The 22,407-nt window shown below is 42.5% G+C and overlaps 2 protein-coding genes across 7 annotated transcripts in view; both read left to right on the top strand.

The window, feature by feature from the left end:
* The window catches only part of TMEM39B (transmembrane protein 39B), a 313,404-nt gene that overhangs the window by 245,350 nt on the left and 45,647 nt on the right, over positions 1–22,407 (top strand). The window lies entirely within an intron of this gene.
* The window catches only part of KHDRBS1 (KH RNA binding domain containing, signal transduction associated 1), a 33,831-nt gene that overhangs the window by 7,387 nt on the left and 4,037 nt on the right, over positions 1–22,407 (top strand). For 2 of the 6 annotated variants that reach the window (XM_083369932.1, XM_083369933.1), the window contains exons 2-10: positions 6,138–6,262; positions 7,059–7,175; positions 9,677–9,823; positions 12,830–12,963; positions 14,086–14,299; positions 15,116–15,183; positions 16,075–16,133; positions 18,663–21,198; positions 21,688–21,737. In XM_083369932.1, coding sequence (XP_083226058.1) covers positions 6,138–6,262; positions 7,059–7,175; positions 9,677–9,823; positions 12,830–12,963; positions 14,086–14,299; positions 15,116–15,183; positions 16,075–16,133; positions 18,663–18,760 — 962 coding nt within the window. In that variant the 3' untranslated portion in view covers positions 18,761–21,198; positions 21,688–21,737. Of the gene's footprint in view, positions 1–6,137; positions 6,263–7,058; positions 7,176–9,676; positions 9,824–12,829; positions 12,964–14,085; positions 14,300–15,115; positions 15,184–16,074; positions 16,134–18,662; positions 21,738–22,407 lie in introns of all 6 variants that reach the window. The other 4 variants (XM_083369936.1, XM_083369934.1, XM_083369935.1 and 1 more) reach the window with 4 other exon arrangements.

The following is a 22,407-nucleotide window of genomic DNA, read 5'->3' as shown; positions in this document are numbered from 1 at the left end:
ACTGGTGTCTAGAAGTTTCTCGTCTTTTCTACTGGCTATATGAATGCTTTACATCAGATGTCCCCAACCTTTTGAGCACCAGGGACTGGTTCCTTGGAGATAGGTTTTTCTGTGGACCTGAGAGTGCCTGGTTTCATGTACTGCCTGCAACCCGCAGATTGGGCTTTGCTTATTTGCATAACCCAGTTTCTGACATGCCGGGGCCCAGTGCCGGTCCACAGACCAGGGGTTGGGGACCCCTGCTTTACATAACAACTATACACACACATGCACACACACACACACGTAAATTTTTTGAATTGCTAACAAAGAAAGATTTTATATATATATATATATATATATATATATATATATATATATATATATATATATATATATATATATATATATATAATGGATTTGCTAATTTATCACAGGAAATAGAGTTCTGTTCTTATTAACAAATTTTAGGAATATGAATAAATGAATATGACTTGAAATGTAATCGTGAACGTTTTATTCTTTCAAATGAACAGAATATTGTACCTTTTAGAAAAGTCTTGATTTTAAACATAAGACTTTTTAGTAAAAAATTGAAGATTGGATTGGATTTTTTGTACTTGACAAAACATGTCAGTGCAATATTTTCCTTATTTGGGTGTTTTCTTCAACTAGTATTTAATGTGCTTTGCATCTCTTAAATTAGTGAATACAAGTTACAAACTATTGATTCAAACCACTGACAACCCAGTTTTGATTTTTTTTAGTTATAAGTACATCATGTCCTGTGAATATTCATATTGAATATTTGTTAAATAAAATATCCATCGTCCAATAGGCATCAACAATAGTACAATTCATTCATCCATTCATATCCTGCCTTTATTTTATAATAAGCAATTCAATGTAGTGAACCTATCTAAAAACCTCTTCCCATTTTCCCCACAACACCAACCCCATGTGGTAGGGTTGTCAGCCAGCTAGCTTTCATGCTTCTTGAGGCAGGACTAGAACTCATGGTCTCTTGGCTTCTAGTCTGGTCTTTTAACCACTAGACCAGGGCTTTTCAACCTTTTCACAGATTGTACCACTTTTAGGACATGGCAATATTTGAGTACCACCAGTGCTTAGCAAGGTGTCAAAAACGTGATTTTAAAAAAGGGGTGGGATTTTGGGTTTCACTGATTAGATTCATTTGTTGTTATGGAAATGGCTAGTTTATAATAATATAGAAAAGTAAAAAATTGAGGTTCAGTGTTAATGCTTCCTTCTACTGCAGACATGTCAAACACAAGGCCCGGGGGCCGGATGCGGCCCGCGAAGTGGTTTCATGTGGCCCGCGAAGCCATCCTGGAAACAGTGAGGGAACGGCCCCCACTGCCTTGGCCGTGGCCCAGAGACCCTCCTTCTGCCAGAGACCCCCAGATCTGTCCCACTCCTGCCCAGGCCCCCATAGGCACCCTTGATGCGAACGATGTAGAGCTGGCCACGCCCGCCCAGTAGGCCATACACAGTCTAGCCACGCCCACACCAGTAGGTCACGCCCACCCTGGCCATACCCACCCGGCCCCTTGAGGGTAACCGCAATGCTGATGCGGCCCTCAATGAAATTGAGTTTGACACCCCTGTTCTACTGCAACAGAGGAAGTCTGTTCTTTTCCCCCTCTCCCCCTCACTTTCCCCCCTTTTTCCTCCCCACTGTGTCCTACTATTTGCTTTTGTATTTTATTTTATAATCTAATAAAATATTACAAATTGTAAATTGTAAATTTCTTTGGTGGCTGTTCCTTTGCTGAATCATTTTCCCTTTGCATTGACAAATATATGGTGAATTTATCCATGCACCACTACCAGCTAGCTCAGGGATCTTCAAACTTGGGAGTTGAGGTCCACAGGTCTTAAAGTTGCTAAAGTTTGTAGACCCCTGAGCTAGTTGGTCAGCCCTTGTTAGCTCTCCTTCCACAGTGTAGTAAGAATGCACCCCCCAATCCCTTCCCTGTACCCTTAAAGACACAGGAATCAAGTGCAAAGCAAGAAAGGCTCACAAAATAAACACATCAACTCTGGGGTTTTTTTCTCTTTAAGCTGCTTCAGGCATGTCATGTGTCACAGTGCTGCAATCCGAGACTGAAAGGCTCCGGCAATTGCAAAAAGCTTTAGCTTTAAAATTAAGCCTGTTTACCTTCAAAGAAAACTTTCTAAAAGCCATGGGCAGACTCAAGATAAAGGGGTAAAACTAATTACATTTGTTTAAAGGGATTAAACCTACAGAAGTCAACACTTCAGACTCATTGCTAGCCTAAATACAAACTAAAATATTCCAATAACCAAAGCACACAAAGGAGCCTCTGAAGTAGAAAACACTGTAAAAACTGTACAAAAATCCTTATGGTAACCCGATCAAGCTGCCAGCTGATCCAAAACTAAATAAACCCACCTCCTTTCCATCATGCTGGCTTTTCATTTCATCAGTGCTGATTGCATTCTCCTGCCTGAAGAAAATGAACAAGGGGACGTTTTCTTCCAGCAACAGCTGCTGCTCCTTCTCTTTCCCTGTTGTCTTTTTTTCCCTTTCCCACCCAAACCACCTCCTTTTATATCCTCTCCTCTTCCCCCCCCCCACTTTTTCTTCAGTTCACCTCCAGCTCCACACTGCTTCCAGAAGCGCCAATCATCTGGAGCCAATTAGCTGGAGCTTTGCCGGCTCCTGGGCTTCTGCTGAGCCCAGACAATCCTGCAGCTGCCTCTCCCTCAGGCTTGGGTTGCTTCGGCTCATTCCCCTCCCCTGCTACACTTCTCTGGAACCGTGGCGTACCACCAGCCACGTGACAAAGTACCACAGGTGGTACGCATATCACCAGTTGAAAAGCCCTGCACTAGACCAGGGGTAGGCAACCTTGGCATGGTTGGTTCAGGAATTCTGGGCATTGAACCCCCACACTCCCCCCAGCCAGGCCATTCCTTGCTCGGCGACCTTCCCTTTCACTCCCCTCCCAAGCTGGACTGCCATGCTATGGAGGATGGGTGGGGTAGCCCCCCCTGGTTTCGGAGCCAGGGGGGAGTGGCAGCGAAAGCCTCCGCTGCCACTAGAGGGGCTTTCTTCACACTTTGCCCCGCAGATCACTCCACCCCCAGCTCCTCCCTCTTCCCGAAAGCAAAAAATTTCTTCACAAACCTGCTTTCTGACACATTTCTTTCCTGCTGCGGGAAAACAGAGTTTGTTCGACTAAAGAAAGTTCAGTCAGACCTTCCAACTTCTTGCATGATATATATATATATATATATTTTTTGCGAGACGTTGGAAGGTCTGACAGAAGTTTTTTAGTCCCAGGAACTCTGTTTTCCTGCAACAGGAAAGAAATGTGCCGGAGCTGGAAAGCAGGTTAGTGAAGATTTTTTTTTTGCTTTCGGGAAGAGGGAGGAGCTGGGCGGTGGTGCGCCAAGCTCTATAGCAGCGCTGGGAGAAGCCGCAGGAAACAGGGCTGCCGTTTCCAGAACAGAGAAGGGAGAAGCGAGGTGATGCAGGGCGGCGGACAAGTGCTCTTCTCTGCATTGCTGTGCAGAGTCACTCCGCTCCCCATTCTCCGTTCTGTCCACTGTTGGCGACGGAGGGCTGGTGGCGGGAGGCTTGTGCCACCCGGTCACGGTGCAAGCCACAAGAGAGTTGGTGGAGAAGGAGGTGGCGGCTGCTGGCGGGCAGGTGATCTGTGGGGCAAAGCATGAAGAAAGCCCCTCCAGTGGCGCACAGCGACAGCGGAGCCTTTTGCCGTCACTCACCCCTGGCTCCGAAACCGCAGCATCCTCCGTAGCATGGCAGTCCGGCTCAGGAGGGGAGTGAAAGGGAAGGTCACTGAGCAAGGACTGGCCTGGCTGGGAGAGCCCTGAAGGAAGTGGGTGTGGGGCGCATGGGGCAGCTCCACCCCCTCCCCACCTGCCTCGCCTCATTGTGGCAGCAGCGGCGCAATGTGCCGCACGGCCTCCTGCCCCATTGCAGCAGTGAGATGGAACGGAGTGGGCGGGGTCCTAATTAGGGCTTATTTTTGGAGCAGGACTTAGGCTCACCCTCAAAAATCAGGGCAGGTCTTTTTTGGGGGGTGGGGCTTATTTTCGGGAAAACACGGTAGTAGCAATCATTCCTGTATTCAGTCAAAAGCAGCATATCTTGCTTGCAAGTCTTGTCTTTCAGATTGAACTTGACCATAAAACGTACCAATCTTTTTTTCTACATTGGTGATTGGATAAGTTTGGATACCTATCACATTAAAATGTCGTCTATGAGGTCAAATTGATGTTTTGGCTGCTTTGTTCCCATTAGTGCTTCCTATATGTTTCCTGATTATAAAAACAATTCTTTGTTTTGTTTTGTTTTTCATGTCATGAGTGGTAAACAGTAGTTCATCTCGTTGAAAATATCCGCTTCCAGTCTGTTTGATTTTGTTGTGACAACTTACGTGTAGTTGAGTCACATTTATTATGATCAGCTTCTTCATGTTGCTCCTTCCATTACATGTTCCCGCTTTAATTCTGTCTTTGCAGCTTCAGATTTTCTTTTCTCCATGGCATCCTCAGTAACTAGTTGTTCCAAGGGCTTTAATCTAGTCACATCTTAGACACCATTAATATTCTGAAAGCTCCTGAGATCTTTCTCAGTAGCGTGTTGAAAGCTGTATAACCTGAGGAGCTGATCTTCTGGCTCTGTGTCATCCATCATTTCATCTTGTCTGTGTGCTTTTTGATAAAATGTAAGAATTGGTTTGTCATTACCATCTTTCTTTGTTACTGCTGCCTAGGTGTCTCTTTGCTTTAGTTGGGCAGCTGAGGTGACCTTTATGGTGCTGCTGGGAATGTTATTTCATAATAATTGCATTAAGGTATCAAATGAAAGTAAGAAGGATTTTGTTGGGTTGAATTCCTGTGGTAAAAATGTGTTGCCTAATTCCAGAAAATACCTGTTTTGAGAAATGAAGTACCCTTTAAACCGTGGTTATCCAGTCTTTTGGCTTACCTGAGCCACGTTGAGTGAAGAGGAATTGTCTTGGGAAACATATAAAATATACAATGCAGTTAATGTATAGAAATAACAAATTTCCTTTATTTTTTATTATCTTGTTGGACTGTGTTACTTACTAGCTTTCCAGAGCCACATGTGGCCCATGGGCTGTGGGTTGGACACATCTACTTTAAACAGTGGCAGGGGATGAAACCAGGGATTAAATATAAAAGCTTCCAAGATACAAAGGAAAAAGGAGGACTGGGATTGCCTGATTTTTAAATTGTACTTTGTTGCCTGCTGTTTGATCTGGATGAAGGAGTGGTTGTTGTTAAGCAGACATGTCAAACACAAGGCCCACGAAGTGGTTTCATGCAGCCCGCGAAGCCATCCTGGAAACAGTGAGGGAACGGCCCCCTCTGCCTTGGCCCTGGTCCAGAGACCCTCCTTCTGCCAGAGACCCTCAGATCTGTCCCACTCCTGCCCAGGCCCCCATAGGCACCCTTGATGCGAACGATGTAGAGCTGGCCACGCCCACCCAGTAGGCCATACGCACTCTAGCCATGCCCACCCAGTAGGCCATACACACTCTAGCCACGCCCACCCAGTAGGCCATACGCACTCTAGCCACGCCCACCCAGTAGGCCACGCCCACCCAGCCCCCTGAGGGCATCCACAATGCTGATGCGGCCCTCAATGAAATTGAGTTTGACACCCCTGTTGTTAAGAAATAGATCGTTAGAATTAGATTTTTTTTTATGGATGATAAAAATAAAGTAAATATGAACTTCAGAAATGATACTAGGAATGCCATTTTATGAATATGGAGTAGATACAAACCTGAGCTATGCCTAAAAATACTTTTGTTGACCTTGGCTCAAGAAGCATTTTATAGAAAAGAAAGTCATTAATATAATGTTTCACTAAACAAAAGTTGTTAGTAGAGGAAAGTGGGAAATTTAAGGTGAATTCAAGAGAAGAGTTGACTGCAGAAGGCTTTGTTTTACAGTGGTTTTCATATGCACAAATAAGGGACAGGTTTAATATGGAATATATGAAACTATAACAATCTTGGCAAACTCCTTTTTACACCAGCCTTTTTGTGAGCCATGCACTTCATTTAGATAATAGAAGTCAATTGACATCTGGTTTGTCTTTTTTTTTTTAGAAATTGACAAAATTCAAAAGGGTGAATCAAAGAAGGATGAAGAAGAGACCTATCTGGACTTGTTTTCTCATAAAAACATGAAACTGAAGGAACGAGTTCTTATACCGGTCAAGCAGTATCCCAAGGTAAGATACCTGTAACATGTGAAAAAAAGGATTACCTTCACTTTATGCCCACTTCTGGATTACAAAACTGTAACAATTTTATTAGCATAAAACTGTCATGAACCAGATATTTCCCAGACATGTTGAATGGCCAATCTATGTTTGCCACAGATGTAAAGGGAAAGTGAAGCCTCAGAAATATTTCAAAGGCAGGGGGAAAAAAAAAGTGGGCTGAGGAATAGGGAAGGCGGTTGGCATCAGTATCCATTCCTCCAATGGCCAGAATCCAGTCAGGACAAGCATCTGAAAGGATGAAAAGAAGGGAGAATGGCAATCCAAAATATGCATAGGTTTAAACGGGGGGAAAAGCAAATGGGCAACAAAATAATGGAGATGGAAAAAAATATGGGAAACCAGCAAAAAACAGTGAGGATAGCATGGAAGATACCAGGCATGTAGATTTTCAACATGTAACTCACAAGCAAATGCTACAGTTGCTGATCTCCTAAGTGTGACCTGAACCTGAGTTTGGTTCTATTCTTTTATGTCTTAATGTAGGTTTGGTAGGGAAAATAAATAGTGCAGCAGATACTAATTTGGTAAGTAAATGGATGTGCTCAGAATTGAAGCAGACTTCTCCTATATTGTAATAATGAAGCTACTCTGCAGAGTTGTCTTGTTGCTTTCCTGTCTATACAGACATTCAGATTGTTTGTTTCCCTTTTTGGTTGAAATTCTGAAGTCAGCACAGTTAATATAATAAAGTTGTGATGCCCACTGTCGTGTCAACTGAGGAAAGTTATCTTTTTTTTTTCAGTTCAATTTTGTTGGGAAGATACTGGGCCCCCAAGGCAACACCATCAAGCGACTGCAGGAGGAAACTGGAGCAAAGATTTCTGTCCTAGGGAAAGGATCAATGAGAGACAAGGCAAAGGTAAGACTTACTGCAGCATTTACTATCTCTCACCTTTTGTTACCTGCAGATTGACACTGTGTCAGAATCCATTTATATCATATTCATAAATGTATGTTTAAAACATTATTCCATGGATCCTGCCATCTCCCGAGGAGGAGGGAATGGATGTGTATTGAGCCTGTATTAGGCATTTCAAAGGAAAAGAAGCCTTTTGAACTGGGGAAACAAAAGGGGGGGCTAGGATAGGAGCATCTGGCTTGTGTCATGGAAGAGAGCAATAAACATAAAAGGGTAAATGATGGGGGACTGACCAAATGGGGTTAAGGGGGGGTTGAACGGGGAACTCTTTAAAAGGGTTTAGTTTGTGGAACAATATTAAGTCCTGTCTTGCATTCCTACAACCAAGCATGTCATAGTAAAGATTTCTTTTGGACTAAGATTTGGCTCCAAGAGTATTGTCTTCCTAAGACGTGGTTTGGGGTGGGTCCTGACACACTGTATCTGAAGACTAAAGATATTCCCTGACATTAAATGAATCTTCTTGAGAGAGTTCTATTCTCAGCCCCCAAACATTGCAGTGTGATCAAGTTCTGAACTGATGTTCATTTCTCAATGGCTTTCCTGGAGTCATATCTCATTGAAAGATTTTTCTGACTGGACTTAGCACATTGCATAATGCTGGTGGGTCTACAAATGGATTAGCAGATTACAGAATCCTTGTTTGGATAAATAGCTTCTGAATTTTTGTCTCCACAGAAATTGAGCAAATGGGGTGGTTGTTTCCAAATTTAAAAATCCTCAAGTAGCCCCAATATTTTGCAGTACTACAAATAATCTGGGCAATAATCCTATTCAGGCTTTTACTACCAATGGACATGAAACACATGAAGTGACCAGTAGGAATATGGAAGGACTAATCTCACCCCCTCAATGTCGTTACCTCTCCCATACCCCCAAAATACATAATTGGTATCAGTCTGAAGTAGATTTTTATCCTTGCAGAAGGCATCCCAATTAATTAGGATTCTTATTTCAATGAATTCTCTGTTCTGACTGCCAGCTTTCAATTATCAAGAGTGTGGCCAGCAGGCATATCAGTGTTACAGAAATGAAAAGAATGGAAAGATTCAAGGATTATTATGATCCTTCTAGCTGTACTGTATTTAACCTTCAAAAATCTCTATTGCCTTGAAGTAGCCTTACAATGAGAAAATAATGACAAATTCTGTCTTTTTTTTAAGAGGTAGAACAATCCTAATTCTTAATTTCTTCAGAGTAGCACAGATTTTTAGCTTGTGCTTGATGGATAAACATTCAGAAAAGTTGCTAGGAAAGGAGAACAAATCTTAGCTGTAATCAAATATTAAGAACTAGTGTGTGATTAAGAATGGTTTGCTATCTATTTTAAAATGGAGTTGGGTATCATCAGTATGCTGATGATACCCAACTTTTCTTTTCGACCCCAAACCACCCCAGTGATGCCCTCAACGTGATGTCCCGTTGCCTGGAGGCGGTTCGGGTCTGGATGGGGAGGAACAGACTCCAACTCAACCCCGACAAGACTGAGTGGCTTTGCATACCTTCATCCCGGGTTTATTCGGACATTCCACCTCTGGCTATGGGGGGTGAACTATTACCCCCCGTAGATAGGGCTCGCAACTTGGGGGTCCTCCTAGATTCACGGCTCACCTTAGAAGACCATATAGGAGCTGTGACTAGGGGGGCCTTCGCACAGGTTCGCCTGGTGCGTCAGTTGCGGCCCTATCTTAGCCGGGATGATCTATGCACGGTCACTCATGCGCTCGTGTCCTCTCGTCTGGACTACTGCAACGCTCTCTACATGGGGCTGCCCTTGAGGACCACCCGGAAGCTCCAACTGGTACAGAATGCAGCCGCGAGAGTGGTGTTGGGAGTCTCCCGATACTCCCACGTTACACCTCTGCTCCGTGAGCTGCATTGGTTGCCAGTTGTCTTCCGGGTGAGATTCAAGGTACTGGTAACGGTGTTCAAAGCACTCCATGGCATGGGGCCGGAGTACCTCAGGGAACATCTGCTGCCGGCATCAAGCTCCCTGCGCCCTGTGCGTTCCCACAGAGAGGGCCTCCTCAGGGTGCCACCGATCAGAGAATGTCGATTGGTGGCCCCCAGGGGGAGATCCTTCTCTGTGGGCGCTCCGGAGCTGTGGAATCAGCTACCGGTAGAGCTCCGGATGGCGCCCGATCTTCGCTCCTTTCGTCGCGATCTTAAGACATTTCTGTTTGTACAAGCTGGCCTAGCCTGATGGGGATTGCTGGGGTTGTTTTATCTTTGGTCTTTTAATTTTTCTTGGGGTTTTTAGCACTGTATTTCCATTGTTTTTAACTAGGGCAATTGTTTAATTTTTTTTAATGTTTGTATTTGCTATTTTATTCTGCCCTGTGAACCGCCCTGAGTCCTCAGGGAGAAGGGCGGTATATAAATGTTATTAAATTAAATTAAAATTAAATTAAAATCCTAATTATAATTTATTTTTGTTTTAGGAAGAAGAATTGCGCAAGGGAGGCGATCCAAAGTATGCTCACTTAAATATGGATCTGCATGTTTTCATTGAGGTCTTTGGCCCTCCTTGTGAGGCTTATGCTCTTATGGCCCATGCCATGGAAGAAGTCAAGAAGTTCCTCGTTCCGGTATGTAGCAGTTACCCCCCTCCAAACGTTATGCATAAAGACATACAAGTTCATATGACCAGAGTGGGCTTATGATGTCACTTCCTATTCGATCATTGAGTCACCACAATCATTTAAGCAAAACATCACCTGACCACAACTTGCAATTTTACTCCAGCCATCTGCAGACCGGACATACAGTCCAGGGAGGTATGTTATCTCCCTGGAGCAAAAATCAAAGACATGGCTGAAAACCTAACCAAAATAATTAGGCCCACAGATTACTACCCTCTCCTACTCCTTCACTTTGGGATGGATGACACAACAAAGAACCTGAGCACAATACTGAGAGACTATAAGCAACTAGGAAATAAAGTTAAGGAGCTAGGAGCACAAGTAGTGTTCTCATCAGTGTTCCCAGCAAAAGACCAACACCCACTGAGGGGGAAAGAAATCTAGAAATAAAACCACTGACTAAAGGGCTGCTGTCACCAAGAAAACTTTGGTTTCTTGGACCATGGACTGCATTTCCTACACAATGGTCTCTTGGCAAGGGATGGGCTGCACCTCACAAAAACGGAAAAACATACTCAGAAAAAGACTGGCCCAACTCATTAGAAGGGCCTTAAACTAAAATTGAGGGGGAAGGGTGACCAATCATTAGAATCTCTACAACACAAAACCAATCATAAATCCCAAGAAAAATCAGGTAGGGAATGATGAAAAAAAATGAAAAAATCAAACAACAATCAGGAGATCCAGGAAACATACCCACGGACAGACATAAAAGTCTTAAATGTTTATATACTAATGCTCAAAGCTTGGGGAACAAACAGGGTGAACTAGAAGCAATAGTACACGTGGATGGGTATGACATAGTTGGCATTACAGAAACCTGGTGGGACGAAACCCATGACTGGAATGGACTGAGGGATGGATACAAATTGTTCAAAAGAAACAGCTACAAAAAGAGGAGGCAGAGTTGCACTATATGTAAGAGAATACTACATATCTACAGAAATGCACATGATCAAAGATAAAAGCCGTCCAGAATCTATATGGGAAAACAAAGTGCCATAGGTGTATACTACAGGCCACCCAACCAATCAGAAGAAATAGATGAACTCTTTGCCAACCAGTTAACAAATGTATGTAGGAAGCAAACCACAGTAGTAATGGGAGACTTCAACTACCCAGATATCAGCTGGAAGACAAACTTGTGCAGTGAGCGGAAGATCAAACAGATTCCTAACCAACCTTGCCAACAACTTTGTCATCTAAAAGGTAGAGGAGGAAACTAGAAGTAAAACTATACTGGACCTAATCCTTACTAATAGAGAAGAGGTGATAGAGGGAGTTGAAGTTGCTGGAACCCTGGGGGAAAGTGACCATGTCATACTGGTATTCAATATAATGCAAACACAAGCAATAGAAAATAATTCAACCAATGTCGAAAACTTCAAAAGAGCTGATTTTATCCAACTCAGAGAGAACATAGGAAAGATTCCATGGATGAAAATCCTAAAGGGGAAAACAACTCAAGAAGCATGGGAAAATCCGAAAAATGCTATCATAAAAGCCCAGCCCACCACAGTACCACTGAAAAAAGAAAAACAAAGTAATGAAGAAACCAGCATGCCTGCAGAAAGATCTTTCAGACAAACAGGACAAGTACAAAAAGAGGAAAGAGGGACACCTAGCTAAGGCTGATTATCAGCAGACAGCCAGAACGTGCAAAGGCAGTAAAGCAAAGGCTCAGGATGAACAAAGACTTGCAACAGAAATCAAGGATAATAAAGTTTTTTTGACATATTAATAACAAGAAGTCAAGGAAACTATAGGTCCGCTAAAGAAAGAAGATGGCAAGGGAGTAACAAGCAAAAGCAGGGCTGCATAACTCGTTCTTTGCATCAGTCTTCACACAAAAAGAAATTCTAGCACAACATACCAAAAAAAAATACTGCAAAAGACAAACTAGAAACAAAAATTAAAATAAGCAAGAAAATGGTAAGAGAACACCTATCCAACCTTGATGAATATAAATCACCAGGACCTGACAGATTACATCCCAGAGTTCTGAAGGAGCTGGCAGATGTTATCTCAAAACCATTGCACTATATCTTTCAAAAATCCTGGAGCATTGGGGAAATACTGTATTTTTCCATCTATAAGATGCACCCTTGTATAAGACGCTCTGGCATGCGAGTTTCTCCGTGCTGATCAGCTGTTTCTGGAAGTTTGGCCGGCCAAAGATCTTGCCCCCTCCCGTTAATGGCAAGCCCACAGGGGCTTGACACCTGCACCAGGTGGCATGGCAACCCACACAGGCATGTTCTGAGCTAATACGGTACCTGAGGATTGGTAAAGGGCATTTTATGCATTGATACTACTATTTATTGTTAATGTTTCTAGTTTTAATGCTTGATATTTTAATGTTTCTAACTTTAATTGGCTATATTGTTTTCATGATACCATAAGCACTTAGAACCACTCGATTGTGAAATAGGTGGCATATACATTTAATATAAACAAACAATTGTACTTATAACTGCTATGAAGAATATTGAAAGCCACTTGATATCTTTATATAGTTTCTTACTCCACGTAGAGCCTTTATTTTTATTCTAATTTAGTTTTTATTATTGCTTTGATACTTTTAATAAAAACTATATTAGCAAATTAGGGAAACTATGAAAACTAAAATTACCAATTCTCTTTTCAACTCACTGGACACTGGAATAAAGAATCGCTTGACACTGGTTGTCTTGTTGTATGTATGTATTGTGTTTGATTTATATGGCTTCCCATCTCACCATAGTGACTCAGCTTACAGCAGATTGCTTGAAGCAATTTATGCGCCCCCAAATGAAAAAGAGGTAAAAGTCTGCAGCAGAGAGAGAGGTGTGAAAGAAGCAACTTAGATTTACTGGTGGACATTTCTTCTTTGTCTAAAAACTTTGCCTTGTCTCCAGTAAGTAGAAATAATAAGTTATGGAACAGAAATTAATTCTCTTTGTTTCTATATAGGATATGATGGATGATATCTGCCAGGAGCAATTTTTGGAATTGTCCTATCTCAATGGGGTGCCGGAGCCAGCACGTGGTCGGGGGATCTCTGTCCGTGGTAGGGGAGCAGTTCCCCCACCCCCACCTGTTCCTAGGTAATGAACAGATAAATGGATAATTAATTTGAAATGATTAAGCACTTAAGAATTCGAGAAAATGAACATTCCATTAAATAAACAAGAGTAATTTTTTAGTATATTTGGGAGAGTTACATCTGTGGTATGATGCAGTCCTGTTAAAAAAGTGAAAGAATAGAAAAGTTTAGACAGCAGATTTGGAACATTTGTTTAATTATAAAGTATATTTAGCTTGCTCTGTAACTCCATATATAAATGGTGTGATTTTTCCAACAGACTTCTTGCCATTCTTGTCCCTTTATTGTGGATCCCTTTTCATTATACCCACCCACATAGTTGTACTAATATATTTTGCAGTGAGCAAGGCTGATGTTTGTCTAAAATGTCTCCAATGCCAGGCTAATAGTTTTCAAATTGGATTGAGGTGGGCATCTCTTTCATTGCTTCGGAAATAGTTTTAAGCATGTTGTACAGCTGGCTTTTAAACATTTTTAAATTGCCATATTCCTCTAGCTCATTGTTTCTCAACTCTGGCCATTTCCAGGTGAAGTGACACACTGGCTGTAGAATTCTGGGCTCACACGTCTGAGAGTTGATGAAGTCCACATATGTGGAAGTTGCCATGATTAAATAACATGGCTTTATTCACCCTAACCTTCACTGTCCTATACACTTTCTTAATCTGCCTCCTGTCTTTGGGGTTCCCTTTGCCTTACAGTTTGGAAATACTGGCGTTACAATTTAAAATGTCCCAGTCGAGTCAGAGATTGAATCTTGGAAAATAAACTATTCTATAAAATTCCTATCTGCCCCTTTAGGTAGTAGGATCTGAGTCAGGTGTTTTAGCAGTAAGTAATGCTGCTCCCTCTTTCTTTTCCACATTTTCTGACCAAATAATAAAATACCTGTAGCCTCATTTAGAGGTTTCAGACTGTTCTTAGCATTAGAACTAAATTATTTTTGAACCGACTTTGATAGCTACTTAAACCTTATTTAGACTGGGTTTCCCATTTGGGCATTTCTTTCTCTGGTTTGTGAAGATAATCATTGTCATCTCAGGTTGCTTTCCTGAGAAGCAGCAGATCAGCCTTCCTAAACAGACCACCTGTATCTCTTTTCCCCCCTGCCTTTTCTGAGTAGAGGACGCGGTGTGGGTCCGCCGCCGCCTCCTCCCCGTGGAGCCCTTGTACGGGGTGCCCCAGTGAGGGGTGCAATTGCAAGAGGAGCAGCTGTGACCCGCGGAGTCCCCCCTCTCCCAGCAGTGAGAGGGGCCCCTGCCTCAAGAGCTCGTGCAGCCGGCATTCAGAGAATACCACTCCCTCCCCCTCCTGCACCCGAGACCTACGAAGATTACGTAAGAAATATTAAACATTGCATGCTTGATGGTTTGAGAGCATCTTGGAAACATGGGAGCCCTAATCGTTTTGGATTGCATTTTGAGAGCATATTATAGATCAGGGGTGTCAAGTTGCCGGCCCCGCGGGCCGGATGCATCATGCAGAGGGCCCCCACCCCCCCCAGCTCCGGCAATGCGAAAAAAGTCACCACGTCACATGACGCGGTGAGTTACACCCGTGTTCTAGATCAGACATGTCAAACACAAGGCCCGGGGGCCAGATCCGGCCCGCAAAGTGGTTTCATACGGCCCGCGAAGCCATCCTGGAAACAGTGAGGGAACGGCCCCCACTGCCTTGGCCCTGGCCCAGAGACCCTCCTTCTGCCAGAGACCCTCAGATCTGTCCCACTCCTGCCCAGGCCCCCATAGGCCCCCTTGATGCGAACGATGTAGAGCTGGCCACGCCCACCCAGTAGGCCATACGCACTCTGGCCACGCCCACCCAGTAGGCCACGCCCACCCTGGCCATACCCACCCGGCCCCCTGAGGGCAACCGCAAAGCTGATGCGGCCCTCAATGAAATTGAGTTTGACACCCCTGTTCTAGATTATCGGAAATAGCTGCTAGAAATGATTTGCTAAAAAAAAAAAAAGATTTAAAAGGAATTCTGTTCCACCGAAAATTCCTATGAGCCTCCTAAAGATCAAGTACTAAATGATCTTCCCAGATGAGGTTAAGACTTACAAGAAATGGTCTGCCTGACAGAATTGAATTCGAGGCACCATTCCCTTTTCTAGCTGCTGAACCCCTTCTCTCTTTTTTTGTCCTTTTCAGGGCTATGATGATGCTTACGCTGAGCAAAGTTACGAAGGATATGAAGGCTACTATAGCCAGGGTCAACAGTAAGTCCTTCCTTTAGCTTCTTTAATTCCAGCTGTCTGGTATTTCCTAGAAAGTCTCTTGATTTGCTTATTGCCCTTTCTACTGTTTGTCACCTGGGCTCATTTTCCTCACTGAATCAGTGAACAAGTACCATAGTTTTGACTGAGTTCTCTGTCTAGTTTGAGGACTTGTGTTGAGAACAGATCACATATTTATGCAGAAATACTGACTATTCAAAAGGGTTCACAAATTTTGAAACACCATTATGATTTCATACTGGTTGCTCATTTTTGTATTCATTCAGCACCTGGGCTTTCTTGCTTTCTTTCTCTTTTTGTGTTATCATGTACCTTTGCTGAATAACTCCTCCTTACATTCATCTTGTATGTTTTCCTGACAAAGCCAATTCTTATTTCCATATAACAAAGTGAGCAGAATCACAGGGCCTTTTCACTTTTTTCTGTCTATTTTTTGTAATAGGCCAGGGGTCTCCAAACCTGGCTGGGGAATTCTAGGAGTTGAAGTCCATAAGTCTTAAATTTGCCAAGCTTGAAGACCCTTGTAAGCACTGCTGCTTCTGTTTGTATTAGGCCTAATTCTAATGGACATTCTGCCAAGTTGCATTTGATCTTAATTTTTCAGCATACATGCTTACTGCTTCTCACTGGCTTTCAGTAAACTGCACATATCTCTTGGTTAATGGAATGCAGGGAACAGAATATTGACTTTTAAGGAAGTCTTTGTGCTTTGGCTATATATGTGACATACATGGGTAGGTTTAAAGCTGGTAAGGAAGCCTTCTGTTTCATTTTCTTACTAAAATCTGTTTTGCAAAAGCCTCATATTAGACCATTCTAAGTAATTACAGTATAATATCTAGAAAACATCAACACTGCCTCTTGTTCTTGCAGGGAAACAGAATATTACGATTATGGACATGGTGAAGCTCAAGAATCTTATGAGGCATATGGTACGTCTGCATGTCGGGATAGGAACACAGTGATTATATGGATCCAAGCTTAATTACATTAACTGAATTTGGGCATCAGATGTTTTGCTCAAACAGAAATCCTACGAAGCTGATAATGTTTTTAGGGATCACCTTAAAAATATATTTATTTATTTTATATCCCACCATTATTATTTTTATAAACAACTGAAGGTGGTGAACATATCTAATACACCTTCCTCCTCCTATTACCCTCACAACAATCTACCTAACAATCCTGTGAGGTAGATTGGGCTGAATGACCAAAGTCACTCAGCTGCTTTGATGCCTAAGGCAAGGTTAGAACTCACTGTCTCCCAGTTTCTACCTTGTGCTTTAACCACTAGATCAGGGGTAGGCAACCTTGGCTCTTTTATGACTCGTGGACTTCAACTCCCAGAATTCCTGAGCCAGCCGTGCTGAGGGGAAAAGGAGAGGTTACCAAGCTGAGCCATGCTGGCTCAGGAATTCTGGGAGTTGAAGTCCACGAGTCATAAAAGAGCCAAGGTTGCCTACCCCTGCACTAGAGTGACTAGGCCAAACTGGCTTGTACATTTGGAGACAGCAGTGGAAAGCAGCTTTAGGACTTTATACAGGAACTTCAGTCTGGAATTTATCCCAGATCTCTATTTTCTTTCAACTCCACCCTTGGTTTTCCTCCCTCCCCCCACTCAAAAAAAATTGTCTCTGCCTTTTGGAAATCATTTGTCTGGCTTTGTGGTCTACCTGAAGGGCCTGTGTATTTCTGGACGTTGGGACAGATGCCCTTGCTAATTAATTAGTATGGTAGGAGCAGATGTTTCACCTGGTTTCCTGCAGCCATAATGAGAAAAATAAGGTCTGTGGAGCACTTTAGGGAAACAACAGTGTTGATTGGAGTACAAGTTGTTTGTCCGAGGGGGATTAATTTTGGAGGTATTTGCTAGAATCCTGTAGAAATTAAAATGGAGGTTTTTGAAGTTTTAGCCAATCAAAAGGAAATGGAAACCTAAATGACTTCCTTCTGTTTTACCATCCTAAGCCTTGGTGCCCTCCCTCCCTTCTATTAACTACTTTGTTTGGGTGAGCTCCCTCCTGTGTGTGTCATCTTTGCTTGGACCTATGACACTAAGCAGGTGTGAGTATAAGTGCAGCTCTTGAGCGCCACACAAGCCACCTTAATTCCTAAAGGGAGAATATAACATGCTAAATAAGTAGCTTAAAGAAAAAACAAAATGGAGGAAAGCTTGAAAGCAGCATTTAAATCACTGTTACACCTTCTGGTATGAGCATAGGATATGCAGAGTTCACTAATCTGCTGATCTGTAATATTTCCAGGATGCTTATTTCCACAAACTATTCAACCACCCCGGGGACAGTTTTACACACAACAAACATGGAGAGACACATACTTCTTTAAGAAACTGCTCTCCGTGGGCATGTGTGCCATCGCCCCAACCCCCTCCTCCCCCCCCCTCCCGCGGTCCCCTTCTTACCAGCAGCCCCCCCACGGGAGGAGAGTAACCCTCCCCCAGTGCAGCCCACGCAGAGCAGCGCAGCCAAGGTCATGGCACCCGGGCAGTGGGGACAAGACTCCGCCCTTGCACCCCATCATGCGCAGATGATGCTGCGGGGCGCGGGTGGAGGGCGGGGCTGCCTGCTGCAGTGGGCCGTGGAGGTGGTGATTGGCCCAGTGGGAGGGGGGCGGGGCCAGTGTTTGGGCACTCGGTCTCTAAAAGCTTCGCCCTCACTGCTCTAATTAATTCTGATTAGGGTTGTACTGGGAGAATGCCTAGTTCAGGGGTAGGCAACCTCGGCTCTTTTATGACTCATGGACTTCAACTCCCAGAATTCCTGAGCCAGCATAGTCATTAAAGAGCCAAGGTTGCCTACCCCTGCACTAGCCTGTTTGCAGTTGGGCTCCTGTGCAGTCAGAGTACTTAGGTGAAATGTTGGCAGGACTCTTAGTTGCTGGACATCCAAGCACCATCTGCCCCCCGGGAGTGGAGGAAGGGTGTTGATGTACCTCATTTTAGAGTTCTCACAGAAACTTAACGTGAAACTGCTGCTCTACTAACTAGATCACGGGTAGGCAACCTCGGCTCTTTTATGACTCGTGGACTTCAACTCCCAGAATTCCTGAGCCAGCATAGCTGGCTCAGGAATTCTGGGAGTTGAAGTCCACGAGTCATAAAAGAGCCGAGGTTGCCTACCCCCGGCCTAGTTTCATTCAGAAACCTGGTAGCTGGGGAATGTTGGGAAGTGAAGTCCACACATCTTAAAGTTGCCAAGATGGAGAAAGAGTGGCACAGAAGCTTTCCAGTGCTAAATATCACGAAATGCATGAATCGGCCTGGGGGGAAGGAAAAAAAAAAAGCGCCCATTTAGTGGCGTCTCATAATCTCTTGGTTAACATGATCGTTCTTTCCCCAGAATTGTCCCCAGAATTTACCCTTTTCTTCCTAGCTAGGTGGACAGATGTGATGGGGTTGTGTTTTTTTGTCTTTTTTGTTGTTTTTTTTCCTCCTGCAGGTCAAGACGACTGGAACGGGACTAGGCCTTCTCTTAAGGCCCCTCCTGCTAGGCCAGTGAAGGGGGCCTATCGAGAGCACCCCTACGGACGCTATTAGAACATTCACCAGGGCCAGCTGCCCTTTTGAACAAACAGTTGTTTCTGATTCTAGTGTCTCCCAGGATTCCTCTTGCTTTACCACAACAGACAAGTAATTGTCTCCCTGATTTTTCTCTGGCTCCCTTTTTCTCCCACCTCCATCCTCCCCGACCGCTTGACCTGACATTCTGCTTCTGTATGTAGTGTTTTAAATAAGTTAGAGTTAGAAAACTGAATTCAACTTTTAAGTGTGTAGACTGCTTTTCTTTCTCTGTTTAGATAGATATATATATATAAAAACGGCAACTGTACCTTTAAAAAGAAAACTTTGAGATAAAATGTTAGTTTCCAAAGTGACATGCTTGCTTAACAGTTATGGAATTAAAGTTTGTTAATCTTTAAATTTTTTTTGTTTTGTTTTTTAGGCAACCCATAAAAGTTCTAGTTGCAGAATCCCAAAGTAGGCTACATTTCAAAATTCAGGGTTTTTTTTTTTAATGAATTAAAATGTAACTATAATGATTACCACAGTTAAAAGCAAGGTCAAAATTTTGCCCTTAAAAGCAAATTGCTTGATTAATCTTAATTTTAAACGTCAATAGGAAGGATCCTCCAGAACAAATTAAATGGTGGGGGGAGGGGTTTCCTTCAATGGATTTAACTTTTTTAAAAAAACAAAATTAGGTTTGTAGAAAGACTTCCAATGTGGATATTGAAATTTGTCCCCAAATTCTGGGATGCTAACAGCAGAGGTTTTCAAGCAAAAGGTGTTCTTAGCTCAATTGTGCATGAAGAGATTTTAAGAAAATGGACATCTAGCTGCTCTGTAATTTTATATTGCTCTAACTGCCCAGTGTTTTGATATTAGGAAGTATTAAATATAAGTAGCTGTGCATTGTGTCTTTTTTTTTTCTTTAATGAAAAGCTAACACGAGTGTTTGCAGTACATAATATAGTTCAGGCTTACAATTGGCAACATTGTCAAGCTTTTAGTCATTCCAGTGACATGTTTGTGTGTCTCGACACTCGTATTATGTTAAAAAGGGACATTGCAGCTGAAAAACCAAGGAGAGCTTATTTTGTACATAGATTTGTACATGTCCTCCCATTTTGTTCTTGGAAGATTAAATGCTACTACATGTGTAAGCTTGCCGAAATAGGTAGCTAAAATTTGTCAAGATGTCTGCAGCAGTTTGTCAATAAAGTTTAGTCCTTTTTTTAATCAAAGTAAATGTGATGAATTGTCATTTTTTTTAAATTCTGGTCAAAGCAGTAAAATAGATTTTCCTCTTTCAATAAAATTTAAATTAATGTTAAACAACATGGTCTGTTTTCTTAAAAAAAAGACTTAAAAGCAGAAAAGATAAAATGGTATACTCTGAAACTTTAAAACTTTATGAAGCCAAATGAGCTTAATTTTAAAACAAAACTGTTTTTCACCCCCTGGAAGTTGAACAAGGTTTCAAGCTGCTGCATAAATGTTTTGCTTCACCCTCCTTAAACCTGCTGTTCCTGGGGAAGTACTAGATTTCAGCTTTCTTCATCCCCAAGTTGGGGGTGGTAAAACTCATAATCCAATCCTTCTGGAGGGCACTGGTTAAGGAAAGCCTTTCCTTTCTCTCCCAGCTATTCACCTTCCACCTATGGGCAGCGATGCTGTGCTGTCCCCTTGCAACCAGAGTTGATTTCAAAAGGGCACAGCCCCCTTCTTTCCCGCAGCCCTCTTCCTTTTGCGGCTGCTTGCCCAAGGCACGTCCCCATGAATGTACCCTCCACAGAATGCCAGGCACGGTTGGGCCAAGCCATTGTCAATTTGTGCAATGTCCTAGAAACTAAAAGTCCTTTATATGAAAGGGGGGGTCTTGGATGACCTGCCTCTTAACAGTCAAAAGTAATGGCTTATGCTGGGGGAGGGGGGCAGGCAGGTGATTCGCTATGGCCCATGACAAAGGGGCATAGAACATTGCAAAGCTGGCCAGTTCACACAGTCTCAAGTCACTGAATTCCTGCCTCCAAGGAGAAAATCCAAGCCACCGTTGGCTATAAGGCTAATTGGCTCTTTGTTCCTGGTCTTAAAAACCAGAATAGGTGGCTATGCAATATTGTGGCTTGTTTCTCTGCTCCCTTCTTGGACACTTTTTAAAATTGGATTTTCATTGGGGAGGAACTGCTTGGGGGTGAAAAAAAAATCCACTGTTACTGTCAAATTGCTCACAGAAGTGCATGATTGAGGGAAATTACTTTTAAAAACCAAAAACACACAAAAGGTGGTTATTTTGTAGATTGTTATTTTAAAAAAATGTAAATAACTGAATTTTCCGCAACGGTTTGGAGTCAGCTTTCAGGGTTTAATGTCTTGCTTGATGAAAAGATCGCCCCAACCCCCCTTTTAAAGGAAAATTATCGCAGGAGAATTCAGGATGTCTTAAAGCTAACATGCACCGAAAAACTCAAAAGGTAACCTAAATGTCTGATTTTAATAGCACATTTCTTTTACATAAACTGTGACGGCAACTTGCATAAACTATTTAGAACTGAAATTCTTCAAGTGTTAACTTTAATGTAAAAGTTGGTAAAAAGAAAAAAAAATGTTTTAAAAGTAGATACTTAAAATATATCCACTTGCATCTGCATAAATTAGTAATAATGTTTTAATACTTGTGCTCTTTTGTCAATGTAATGAACTGTAACCTTGGGCAAAAGCAAAAATTTAAATCTTAAATATAAATGATGTAGCTAGTCCTGTGTTTTATCAACAAACTCCAAGTAAAAACTCAGCCCTTATTGACCCATTATTGCTGTTCACTACTATTAAAATGCCCATTTTTAGGTTTAGTTGCATGTTTCCTTTCCCTGCAGCGTTAAATTGCATGCAAAAGTTATGTCAAAATTTCTTTCAAATTGCATTTGGTGGTGTGAAGACTTACCCTGTTTTTCCATTTGCAGATAGTGGTTGGCAGCTTGGATGAAAACGACATTTGATGAGAACAGGTTAGGTAGGTTATTTATCTATTTTTGCTTGTCTGGTTTTGAAACAATATTCCTGCTGCAGTTTGCATAGGTTATTTTTGCAATGGCTGTCATTAAAGTTTTAAGAGGTCGTCTGCAGAATTACATCATAGCTGGCTCAGGAATTCTGGGAGTTGAAGTCCATGAGACATAAAAGAGCCGAGGTTGCCTACCCCTGGACTAGTCAGTTCCTGCTAGGAAATGGAGCTGGTTGTCTCCGTTTTGGGAAGGACAGGGCAGAAGCCCAAAAAGGTATTTTGCCGTGTTGAGGCTTGCCATCTGGAATGGCCTCTCAGTGGAAATTTTGTTTTTTTCCAAACATTGTCTGTCTTCTGGAAAATGTTAAGACCGACGTATTCTTTTCAAAGTACTTACTTTGCCTGGGTATTATTAAGGCTTTATTGTATTTTAATTTAATTAAAGTTTTTTATTTATTTTACATGTACGTATATCCTGCCTTTATTATTTTTATAAATAACACAAGGCAGTGAACATACTTCCGACTCCTTCCTATTTCCCTGACAACTCTGTAAGGTGGGTAAAAGTGTGTGATTGGCCCCAAATTGTCCGGATTTTCATATTTAAGATGAGACTAGAAGTCACCGTCTCCAGGTGATTGGCTCAAAGTCACCCAGTCAGCTTTCATGCTTAAGCGGG

The sequence above is a fragment of the Vipera ursinii genome (assembly GCF_947247035.1).
Source record: "Vipera ursinii genome assembly, chromosome: 9".
Taxonomy (NCBI): domain Eukaryota; kingdom Metazoa; phylum Chordata; class Lepidosauria; order Squamata; family Viperidae; genus Vipera; species Vipera ursinii.
The sequence above is the reverse complement of the archived record's forward strand: the minus strand, read 5'-3'. Positions and strand labels throughout refer to the sequence as shown.